Source organism: Rhinatrema bivittatum, chromosome 4, assembly GCF_901001135.1.
Source record: "Rhinatrema bivittatum chromosome 4, aRhiBiv1.1, whole genome shotgun sequence".
Classification (NCBI taxonomy): domain Eukaryota; kingdom Metazoa; phylum Chordata; class Amphibia; order Gymnophiona; family Rhinatrematidae; genus Rhinatrema; species Rhinatrema bivittatum.
In genome coordinates, this window is record NC_042618.1 from 326,645,135 (window position 1) to 326,657,689 (window position 12,555).

At 41.9% G+C, this 12,555-nt stretch overlaps 1 protein-coding gene across 1 annotated transcript in view; it reads left to right on the forward strand.

Annotated features, from left to right (window-relative positions):
* PIK3R5 (phosphoinositide-3-kinase regulatory subunit 5) overlaps positions 1–12,555 on the forward strand; it is a 231,083-nt gene that overhangs the window by 159,499 nt on the left and 59,029 nt on the right. Inside the window, exons 10-13 of the mRNA XM_029600332.1 lie at positions 412–1,138; positions 6,101–6,251; positions 7,895–8,020; positions 11,563–11,691. Coding sequence (XP_029456192.1) covers positions 412–1,138; positions 6,101–6,251; positions 7,895–8,020; positions 11,563–11,691 — 1,133 coding nt within the window. The remainder of the gene's footprint in view (positions 1–411; positions 1,139–6,100; positions 6,252–7,894; positions 8,021–11,562; positions 11,692–12,555) is intronic.

Sequence of the window (12,555 nt, forward strand, 5' to 3'; positions counted from 1 at the left end):
ATGGGAACGTGAAAGAAACTAAGACCCAGCTTTTCACCTTTATGAAAATTTTTTTTGTTTTTTTTTTTTTCAGAAAGCATCTGCAAAATTAGCAGTTTTTCCTGCATTTTGAAAATGCCTCTGTAAAAATAAATAAATAAACGAATGAATGAATGAATAAATATATATATATATATAATTGTTAAACCATGTGGAACCAAACCGAAATCACAGCAGATCTCGGAGAGCTATTCTGTGTATAACTCTCCATTTTACCTGTGGAAAACACAAGTCTGCTTCCCATTAACCCTAGCGCTTAGCCTTTGCAGGTCCTGGTTGCTACCTTTATATTGTAATTGGAGAGCTGAAGATGAAGCCACATAGAAATGGAGGCAACATGTTAACCACTGTCAATTTTTTTAAATATTTCAGATATCTTGAATGAAGTTTTCCTAGAAGAGTGTGGAGTTCTCAAACAGATGTCCTTAACAGATGAAGTAAATGAGGAGGAAGATGATGTAGAGACAGATGGTGGTTGTCCAGAAAGAGATTCTGTGATTTCCACTCTGTCGGCAGCGTCCAAAAACTCTGTATGCTCTGTGCTGTCTTTGGTGTCTCAGGATTTGGCCTTGTCTACATTATCGATTGCCTCCAAGAACTCCATGAAGTCTTTTGCCTCAAGTCTCTCTGATTATGTAGATAGCGGCTACGTGGAGGACAGTGATGAAAATTCAGTGGAGTCGGCTGGGAAGTCAGACCTCAAAGAAGAAAAAATGCAGAAGGCAGGACAGAGATTCACAAAGAGGTTCTACAAGCTATTTAAAGGCAAAAACCACTTGGCCATGAAAAAGGATTGCATTGACATCCATGGAAGCTTACCTTGTAGCACTTACCCTTCCACGCCACTCAGCCGAGCCAAAAGCCTCTGTAGTCCTGAAGGGAATGAGAAAGTACCAGCACGGTCCAAAAGATCCCATTCTTTGCCACAGCAAACCATCAGCGCTCAGATCCAGGAGAGGCAACAAGCTCAGAATGTGTCCTTCAACAGGAGACCTTTCCTGAGCTTCGATGAGGACAGTAAGAGCTCCACACTAAGGGTCATTGTGTTTGGGTCAGACCGTATTTCGGGAAAAGTGGCCAGGGCTTACAGCAACTTGAGGTAAGCCAATGGTATTGTGCAATATTTTGAGAGATAAAAATATTCTCCCTCTTTTAATACTCTACAGCAGACTGGAGGGTGGGCTTTAACAAACCTGAAGGGGGCCCCTCTGGAAGAAAAAAATGGCTGTGCTGTTGAGTGTTGGTGCCGTGGAGGTACTGCAAGCTCAGGAGGGACGGAGCTGCTAGAACGCTGTGATACCATTGTAAGGATGCCATGGCTTAGCCTCGTGGCTCTTTCAGTGGGCCAGGGAGAGGAGCTGCTTCTGCTTTGGTGGGTCTGGGCAGGGCTTTGCTTACTTTGTGGCAGATCTGAACACAGGAGCGGCTATTGCGGCGTTGCACAACCTAAGAAGATCTGCCACTCTCAGTCCTCAGCCCGAGAGGAGTTCCTGCTGCTGCCGAGTCCCTAGCCAGGTAGAGAAATTAGAGCTGTTGCCCACTGGGGGATAAAGAAGTGGTGAGGTAGGGGAGAGGAATGGGTAAATAGGCCATAGAGAATGAGGAAATGGAAGGAGAGAGGGAGGAGATGGGGAAGGGAGAATAAAGGCAAAAAGTGTGAGTTAAAAAAAATCAAATTAAAAAATGAGAAAATAAAAAAGATGAGCAAACTAAGAATAATTAGTGAAAACAGTAAAAAAGCAAAAATAAAGTTGGACTGGGTAGGATGGACTTTTCTTGGCGGTTAAAATATGTTAGCTGCCACTTACGTGTTTTTTTTTTTTTTTTGTTTTTTTTTTTTTTATTTCCAGCCCTTGCCATTGTGATTGGTGGCCTCTGTGACAGGAGGTAGTGTGGACCGTGTGTCTCTCTGTGTCTGTGTCTGTGTGTGTGTCTCTCTCTCTGGGTCTGAATGGGGTGTGTCTTCCTGTGTTTGTCTGTCTGGGTATGTTGTGTCTATGCCTCTCTCTGTTTCTGTCTATGGTGTGTTCGGTCTGTTTTTCTTTTTAGGTGAGTTATGTCTGTGTCTCTGTGCCTGTCGGGTTTCTGACTTTCTGTGAGTGTTTGTGTCTAGGTTTGGGATATCTTTGTCTCTCCGTTTCTGTCTGGGTGTGGGGTAACTGTCTATGTCTGGGTGTCTGTTTCACTCTCTGTGGGGTCCGTGTCTGTCTGTGTGTAAGGTATCTGTTTCTCCCTGTGTCTGTCTGGGTACAGGGTGTCTGTCTCTCTGTGCCCATGTATGTGTGTGTGTGTGTGTGTGTGTGTGTGTGTGAGCTTACTCCTTTCAGCAACTTGAAAAGAAACAAAATGGGGGCTTTGAGCCACTGGTTGGCAGTATGGCTGCCTAGTGAATACCCTTTATGTATGTATGTGTGTTTGTGAGTGTGTGTATATATATATATATATATATATATATATATATATATATATATAAACCCATCTTAGGGGGGTCCTTGCCAATTGCATGAATGGAAGTAGGGCCATGGGTCAAAAGGTTTGTTCACCCCTTCTCTCCAATACTAAAATCTTGCTGATGGTCATTTTAAGCCTTTTAAACCTATTTGCGGTGCTGGATTTGATTGTGCATGAGTGGACGGACAGAAGAGATATATCCTAGTATTTTATAGACTGTGCAGTGGGTTGCTGTACAGTTTATAAAATGCAGCGTAGCTTTGCTCTGAAAGTGCACACAAATATTTGCAATGCAAAGAAAGCACTTACTTTCCCTACCTATTTTATAAACATAGGTGCGTATATTGTACGCCAGAAAATATATAACATGCAGGCGTAAAAACCCTGATATGAACGTGGAAGCAGGTATATTTTGAAATACGCCCAGGCACCGTTTTGAAAATACTTGTATGCATACTTGAAATCACCAATTTGCCAATATTGCCGCCAGTTCACCCAGTCTATCTCCAGTTCACCCAGACTCTTTAGCACTTCACCATGAACACCTCCCAGTTCGCCCATTTCTCTCTTCCAAAAACTGCAGACGACAGACAAGTCCGATTTTCACTTGCGCTAGTCAATGAGCAGGAGTAAAATTGTATGGCTAAGTTTGATAATTTATGCGTGTAAATCTCTTATAAAATAAGAACTTCTGCGCATATCTCTTGACCTCGCCCTAGAAAATCCCTCGTGCCAGGAAATACACGCGCGGAATGAAAATACGCACAAAATTTTGATGATCATAAAATAACATGTGTGCAATTACATACTACTTATGTGCAAGTATGCTATTTTTCCCTTTAAAAATGTTCTTGTTTGTTTTGGGGTTTTTTGGGTTTTTTTGCCAAGAATTTATAGCATACATTTAAAACTGGATTTAACCAAAGCCACATTTTAACTAGACAGCTCCATCACTGGTTTTCCACATCTAACAAAAAAAAAAAAAAAGTCAGTCAGCTTTTTTATTTTTGGTAAGCAGTCTATCTGCATTCGAGGTGCAGCCAAAGCGCCCCGGGTGTCTCCTTTCCGGGCCCACCTTTTCAGTTCTCAATTCAGAGGGGCTTTATTTTCTTTTCTGTTTCCTTTTTGTAAGAATCTGTTACCTCTGAAATTACTTGACTGTAAATCGGGGTTCCTTCGCTGGTTCCGGGCCTAGGCAGACGGCCTTTGCGTGGCCAGTGTCTGGCAGCTTTCTGACCGCCAGTTTAATGATGACCCACGCAGTTCCTGCGCAGAAACTATAGAAGAGATGCCGTTGACCAGTATTACCTGGAAGCAGTAGATGGGGATTATCTGTCTGATGAGGTAACACCTGGGTCTCTGACAGCTTTAGTTTAGTTGCTGTTTTCACAGGGGTCCACTCACGAGTGCACACATTTAATCTGTCACTTGTTTTTTTGAAAGTTGGGGAACAACGCTTTGCACAGCATCCCGCTCTCTTACAAACAGAACCAAAATTCACTTTATTTACAGAAGACACACAACAGCCACTTCCAGTGGGTTTCAGCAATACAGAAGGCTTGTACCAGCTGAGCACAAAAATACAAACAGGTGAACAGGAGACCTCCTGAGCTTTTACATGTTTCTGGCACCTGTAATTTATACAGGTTGAATCAGATGAAACTAATGAACTCTCAGCTCAGCAGCTGAGCAGCTCTCCCCCCTTCCCCGAACTAGAACCATCTCTCAGCAGTCTCTCTGGCAGGGTCTCCTCTTCCTTCTCACAAAACACAAAGATGGATGACAAGATTTAAAGACACAGTAACACACTTTTAAACCATACCCGCCCCCGCCCAAATTACATTTATCTGCAAAAGGAGAACTGCGTGTATTTGCAACACTAGAGTGTTACAATGACAGAGAGGATACATCTTGAGCTTCCTCATCCAGTTTCACTGTGCAGTCAGTGAACGAGGAATGATTTTAACCAATAAACGATGCAACGATAACTTGAAGCTCTCACTTTTATGCTGTGCTGTTTACCATTAGAAGCTACCTTAAACCTCCATGGGTCTTATTCCAAAAGTAAGTTTTCCCATTCTGGGGGTAATATTGTAACATCGCACATAATATTGTAACATTGTGCATGTTATAAAATCCAGGGTCGGCACGCGCAAAGGGGCGCACAATTTTGCAACTTGCGCGCGCTGAGCCACACAGCCTTCCTCCGTTCCCTCCGAGGCCGCTCTGTATATTACGCGCGTAACCCTTTTAAAACCCGCCCCTCAGAGAACCATTTCAGAGCTCTTGCAGTTGCATCCTGTGAAGCTCTCAAGAAACTATTTTAAATGGGGAAGACAACAGAACATAAAAAATGAATGGTAATTGTTTCATTTGTCAATGTGATGCATTTCTGTTCATAATGATTGCGGGTATATAGTACCCACCGTGCATAATAAATGTGTTCGGAGTCATTCTCTTTGTTACAACAAGAATGTACATGATGTTAAAACAAAACAGTGCAAGGAAGCCTTGACTTAAACTCAAGTGCCAATAAAGAGCACTGGGTGCCCCCAGTTCTAGTGTTTTGCAATGGATATGAAATATTCACCTGTCTCTGAAGACCAGGGTCTCAATATTCAAAGCTATCGGTTTATTCAGCAGCACATAACAAGAGAGAGAGCGAGACTAATTTGTAACTTTACTATTTGTACCTCTGTAAGAGGAAACACTTTTAACTCAGGGTAGGGTGAGGTTTGGGGGGCCGGTTTTACATACACAGTCAGAGGTACAAACAGCAAAGTTGACATCACTGAAGATTTTCTGTCATTTGACGCTATGAAAATTACAAGAGGAGTTGATTTGTACAATATACTCTCTACCTATCTTGATAGGTAGAGAGTATATTGAAAGGTACAAGAGGAGTTGATTTGTACAATTACTCTCTACCTAGCCTAACTGAAGTTAGGTAGAGAGTGCATCAAGACAGGTAAAGAGTATATTGTACAAATCAACTCCTCTTGTACCTTTCATCGCTCCAACTGACTGAAAATCTTCAGTGATGTCAACTTTGCTGTTCATACCTCTGACTATGTATGTAAAACCGGCCCCCCAAACCTACCCTACCCTGAGTTAAAAGTATTCCCTCTTTCAGTGGTATAAATAGTAAAGTTACATATTGGTCTCTCTTTCTCTCTCTCAACTGAAAATTAGCACTGGTGTGATAAATTTATCGCAGCTTGTGGACATTACTGATGCGGGAGCAGGGAAATTAGCCCAACCATGCCACCTTTTTTTTTTTTTTTTGTTATCATGGGTGCTATTTCCGCTATAAATATAGCATTTTGATAAATCTAGGGGTAAGTTACCTGGATAAGTAGCATCACCTCGATCTTCCCACTGCTCGCCCACAACTTATCTGGCTATTTACTTATTTGGATAAGAAACTTATTCGGCTAAGTGGCGGCCACTGAACATAGCCGGATATTCAGCGGCTGCCATTTAGTGGAATAAGTTTGACTTTTTTGGCTAAGCAGCCTTTCAATATTGAGCTCCAGATTTCAGTGTTTGTAAAAAAAAAACCAAAAACAAACTCTGTTTATCTCATGAAAAGTTTCTTTTCCTCTTCTAGATTACAAGAAAGTAAGTGTCCATTACTGACTAAGTACTTCAAACTGCAGTTTTTCTATGTCCCTGTGAAGAGGAGCTATCTCACCTCACCAGGACCACTGACAAATAATTATTCAATGGGAGATGCTCATCCGAGATGCTCAATACCAATGGTATGCTCTTTGTTTCAACACAGTGCTCAAATGACTCCATTCTCATCAGCACAGATTGCTAAAGACTAGCCAAAGCATTCTGGGATTTGTAGTTCTGTCTTCCTTGTATTGGAGTAAATTTGTTCTGTTTATGGTGTCATCTGCCTATACTATTCCAGTGATATTCACTTCCAGCCGTCAAGGAATGTAAAGCAGTCTTGTTTTCAGATTATCCCTAAGAAAAATTCATTCAATATATTTGCACACATTTGCATAGAAACCAAATTAATTTGCATATTTTGGTTATCCTGAAAACTAGACCTGTTTGTAGCTCTTGAAATACCAAAATAGATGCATCTGTACAAGTGCCTTAGAGTTTTAGTGCATTTCAAAAAATGTGGAAAGTACTATTCATTTTGATGTGGGCATCTGACTGCTTGTCCATCTGTCTGTCTCCAAAGAGCAGAAGATTAGCAAAGGTCAACATCACAATAGACCTTCCATTGCCCAGAAATGTGCTTTAATAAATCATGAGATGGCTCATTTTGATCCTGAGGAATTTTCTAATTAAAGGGATATAGTAGGCTGCCTTGTGAATCCTTGCTGAGAAGAGGACAGTGAAATCAAACTGAGTCATTCTGTGCTGGATCTGAATGTTTATATTAAAGTAGAAATCTCTTACAGGGTAGATGACTAAGAAGTTTATAGTTTGCAGTGAGCAATCTCCAAGGTCTACTCAGCAAACTCTAGGATTTTACATCAAGGTGCCCCCAGATTGCTGATATTTTCTCAGAACTCTGCCCCTTTTTAGAGGCCTGTACTATAGGCCTAACATATAGTATAAGCCAGGGTCTCCAAACTCAGTCCTTGAAGACCACAACCCAGTTGGGTATTCTGGATTGCCACAGTGAATATGCATGAGATCTATTTTTATTCAGTGTCGCCATCATATGCAAATAGATCCCATGCATATTCATTGTGGAAATCTTGAAACTCCAACTGAATTGTGACCCTCAAGAACTGAGTTTGGGGACCCTTGGTCAAAGCCTTTTTCCTACACCAACACTCCTTGTGACTTTGGGCAAGTCATTTTATCTCTTGTTACCTCAGGTAACCACTTAGGGCCTGATTTTCAAAACATGTATGAGCTTAAAATTGGGTTTTACATGAGTAAATGCACTTTACCCATGTAAGTAGGCTTTTGAAAATTGCTACAATACATGCCATTGAATTGTCCATAGGATTTGTTCATAATACAGTAGAGAGCTGCATTGTTACTGTGGGCTTTCCACATTGGTTGACATGGGGTAAAGCAGAGAATGCTGACCGTATGATGCAAAATAAACACTGCACTTATATTTCTGTTATTAGGAAACATATTTAAAGAGTTGCTATGTGCTGCTTCATGATACCAGTACTGCATAAGAGAAGAGGGTGTGATTGTAGCTAGCACTCTTTTTTTCTAAGGGCCTGATTCATCAAGGCATTTTTCCCACAGACACAGAGTGGAAGAAATGCCTTGGTGAAGCAGGTCCTGAATTCTTTAATTTTGCCAGCTTTGTCACTTGCCTCATATCATAGCAGCAAATCTTAGCAGAGTATTGAATTGGGGCCTTCTAGGAGTATTTTTTAGTGATTCTGCATCTCTCCTCCTGCAACCTTAGGACACTCGAGCACCTAGTGCAGAAGAAAGCACCAACGATATCTCTCATTATATTGGGATGTTGGATCCATGGTATGAGCGAAACATTCTTGGGTTGATGAACCTCTCCACAGCTGTTCTATGTCAGGTAAGAGCAGGGGCCCATCAAGAAGGATGGTAGTAATAATGAAAGGGCTGTCTTGGTTGGTTAGGAACAGCATGCCACAGGCAGACCACACTTTAGGAAAGCTCTCAGAAGGCTTGGTAGCTTGAAAACATTGTTAGCTCCTGGGAAAGAAGGTATATTAAGCATGCTAACCAAAGCCTTTACTTAGGGAGGGTAACTTACAAGCATCCCTCTCATAACTTATTCCAAAAATACGGGCATAAGTTACATTTCAAAGCAGACTTGCATGCGAAAGCCCATGACTTGCATGGAAAATTAACCCACCAAATATACTTGCATGTATGTTGCATGTATTGTTTGGTGCGCGCAGTTTTTCTGAAAATGTATGTGTGTATGTTCACATTTCACAAAGTATGACGGTAACTTTAAAATAAGCTTGCGTGCGCTCACATATGTGCATATGAGCGCATATATGCTGGAATTTTAAATCATCCGTGCAAGTGCTCACATATGATTTAAAATTTAGCTAACCATGTGGAATGTATGCTCCTAATTTTAAGCGGCTACGTGAAGAAATGTTTTTCGCATATCTTTCCTTAGGTCTTGTTGGCTTTAATACACAAGTGAGTCAATTTTAAAACATGTGTGCGTGAAGGAAATATCCAGTTTGGCCACTTAGTCCATCAGTTTGCCCAGTCTATCTCTAGGTCATCAAGACCCCTCTGGTTCTTCTGCCTGAACTCCCCCAGTTTATCCAGACCCCTTAACCAGTCTGTTTTTGGCTATAACGAGTTTTTTTCAGACTTATACCTGAACAAGTACAGAAGTAAATATGCGCAAGTAACAGCTCGACGCGTGCTGCGTTCGCCAGTTTTAAGATCGGGATTTACATATGTATATGTTGGCCCTGCCCCAGAATGCCCCTGACCCTCCCCATATCCGCCCCTTTTTATTGCGCATTCTCTTGCACGGGCATGTGCATATATGTGCATAATTTGCTGGTTTTAAAATATGAGTTGCTTGCGCTCGGCCCATATACTTGTAATGCGAGCAACACTTTTAAAATTCACCCCTCAGTGTGCAAATCCAAACCCTGCCCAGACCAGGGCCGGCGGGAGAATTAGGCGGACTAGGGAGCCACCTAGGGTGCTAGAAGTGGCAGGACACTGTAGTCAGACGTGAGGGCGGCATTTTTGAAAGCAGAAAATGAAGGTGGAAAGGCATAGAGTTGGGAAAGGTCGTGGTGTGTGAACAGAGCTTTGGAGGTTGGTGGTGTGTGATCTGCAGGGTTTGGGTTGGTGCAGTAGGAGAGAGAGAGAGATTGCTCCCCAAAAGATACAGCCTCCCAAATAAGCCAATTTCAAAAACATCCATAAGAGTACTCTAGACTTCGTGGAATCTGCTCAGAACCATGTAGAACTCCTATAATTGGGTCAGAAGCCCTTAGTTTCTTAGTGACTTCTACCCACTGCTTCCTACTTTCTCTAATAACAATTGTGGAATAATAGCAGTCAACATTTCATATACTAGCTCTTGCATAGGTCATCGTGATCCTGCTTGATAGTGTTTCTCACTGTCTTTGGTCATTCCAGTGTTGCACTGAAGACTTCATTCTCATGGGATAGTATCTACCTATGCATTTATTTTGCACATACCATGACAAGAATGAATTTCACTCTTGAGTCAGGATATGTTGGCTTATGATCTCAGTCTCTCATTTTTCTTTCTCGCCAGAGTGAACTATTGTTATGATGTCTCACAGTGACCTTTTTCACTAGATCGAGTCACAATAATGCTATGGTGTGGAAAACATTTTCATGATTTTAGTACTATATCATGGCTCATATTGCTGGGACCAGTCTTCAAATTGCCCTCATTTGTGAATTAGAAGATGGAGCTGCCACAGCTGCCATCTACATAATTTCCTTTGATCTTGTCTGAGACATCTGGGTTTAGATACATTTTCAGAGGTGTTTCTTATTTTCACCAGAGATGAAAGCATTGGGTAGCTGAAACATGCAGTGTCTTGGGGAGAGTGAGTTAAAAAGGGGGAGGGGGAGGGGGAGGAGGAAGAGGAAGAGGGGCAACAGTCACTATCACTGAAGCCCTAGTAATTGTGGCTAGTCACATATTGCTCAATTCAGGGGGGCTCTCGGACAAAAATGCAAACCCTTTCTTTGATTGTCTTGCTGTAGAGTTTATTAGAATCACTCTTAGGGATGGTAATTTTATAATATGTACAGTAGTAAAGTCTGCATGTGCATTATATGTATAGGGGCTGATATTCAGCCCCAAAGCGGCTGGTTAAGTTAGCCAATATAGCTATCTGGTAAATATGCCCAGTGGGAAACTGAGCGGAGTTTCCCAGGCTGCAGGTACAAAGCCACACGGACTCCAGCCCTTTCTAATGCAGATAAAACTTTATTCAAGTTACAGCACTTCAACACAGCAGAGTGACTGCCTACCTTTGCAGTACACTTCTCACTCTCTGGGCCTTGGATCAGCATAGATTTACAGGCGCTTCCTCTCCTGGAGACGCAGGGGCCTCCTGAACCCAGCTGGGCTTACAATATTATGCTCCCTAGCCTCAGGCCTCTCCCTGCCCCAGCAGGGTCCTGCCCACAGAGCTCTCTCCCTCTGTGAGATTTAAGGTGAACAAGGACTCTAGCCTGCTTCTGCACATACAACAAGGGGGCAAATGGGGTCACTTGGCTACAATCCAGCTATCTTAAAGTTAGCCGGATAAGTTATCTGTCTTAATGGCTTTTGAATATCGACCTCATAGATGTTAATGGGCACTTCCAAAGTGAGCATGTGAACTTACATTTTTGCTTTGAAAATCCTTGGGTTAAATGACCAAGTACACACACAAATTAACTTGCAGAAAGTTATACCTGCTCTGAGGGGGGGGGGGAGGGGATAACGTATGTGTATCATTTTTAAAATGAAAAAGTACATGAGTAAATACCCACACTGTGCCAACTCTGCCCCTTGGAACGCTATTCCTCTGACACATAAAGAATGCATGCAAAACTGGGTTATGTGTTTACTTTTTGCACACTGGTCCCTGGTTGATTTTCAATATGCCACTCGTACACATAAAAGAAGGTTTTACGCATGTAAGTCACTTTTGAAATCAAGCCCATAGTGACTCAATAATAAATCAGCAGGGTGAGATTATATCGTAGGGTGCGGAACACAACCCCCGTGCTCTCAGCTACCAAGGGACTTGTACTGGGAAAGATGGTGAGGGCATGTTAACGTGAAGATGTATGAGCTGCAAAATGGCATGAAATTGTGAAGAGAGTTGAATTCCAGGCCTTCTGCCCTCAGCCCCTCTTATTTATGTAATTTTTGTTGATTTATATTTCGCTTTTTATTCCTGAGCTTTGTTTCCTTACAGCTTTGGGCTTCTTTCCCCAAACAAATCAATTCATGAGTACAATGCTGAATGTTGGAATTTTGTCTCTTTCTTCCATGAGTCGTGTATCAAATTGCAGACGTTAACAAGTCCTCTTCCTTACTAACTTCTGTTACTCATGCTTATCATGTTTATTTGCCAGCAATCCTCCAAACCTGAGAACGAGACTCTGGCAGGGCCCAAGGAGCAGCTTCCAATCTTGGCTGACATGATGCTCTATTACTGCAGATTTGCTACACGGCCAGTGCTTTTACAGCTCTACCAGGCTGAGGTATGGACGGCGTGGACATTTTGATTTTTGGGTCATTTTGCTTTATACTGAGTCAGAGCATAGCTGAGGTCAGGCTGAGGGGTTAGCTGGCTGGATGCAAACTTGAATTAACTCACCAGCGTGACTAAAGTTCAAGATTGGTCCGCTGCACTGCGTAAAATTCAATACACAATGTTACGTTTCCTGTGGCAGTTGAGATTTATAAAAAGCGCCTGTAAATATCCTGCAAGATCTACATATTTTAATTAAAATCCCCCAATCATTAACATAAAATAAAATTCCAGTCTCAAGCAAAGAGTGTAAATATTTTACAGATACCCCAGCATCAGCGCAATGTTCCAATCTGGCTATGAGGCTTTGATCGCTAACAATGACCAAAGCAAACTTCCTCTTTGAAAAGAGCTTTTGCACAGAGCTTCTTAATGTCAGACACAGAACCAAGCACAGAAAAATTGGTCAGTCTTTGCAATTTCTCAGTTGGAGCTGATAATAAATATGATTTTGGATGCCGGTAGATGAAAGCCAGCCCCAATCTGATTGGCTGATGGTCTCTACTGGTCCTATGAGGTCATCACAGTGCATTTCAGGGTGGGAGGGGGAAATAAAAACAATAACAGCTCTGCCTGTCCCAGATGACTTGGTGCTATCTCTTAACCCTTCCTATGACATCACAAAGCTTGAAAATTAAATATCACTGTTAGGGCATTCCAGGTCAGGAGTTTATCCATCACAAAGCATCTGGACTTCCTACTCAGGTCAATAGGATTTGTAACATAATTAATTACTTGTAACATAGGTTCTTTTCTAAGTAATTACTTTTAATTACTCTACTATGAGCAAACAAATCAGTAAGGCATTACTTTT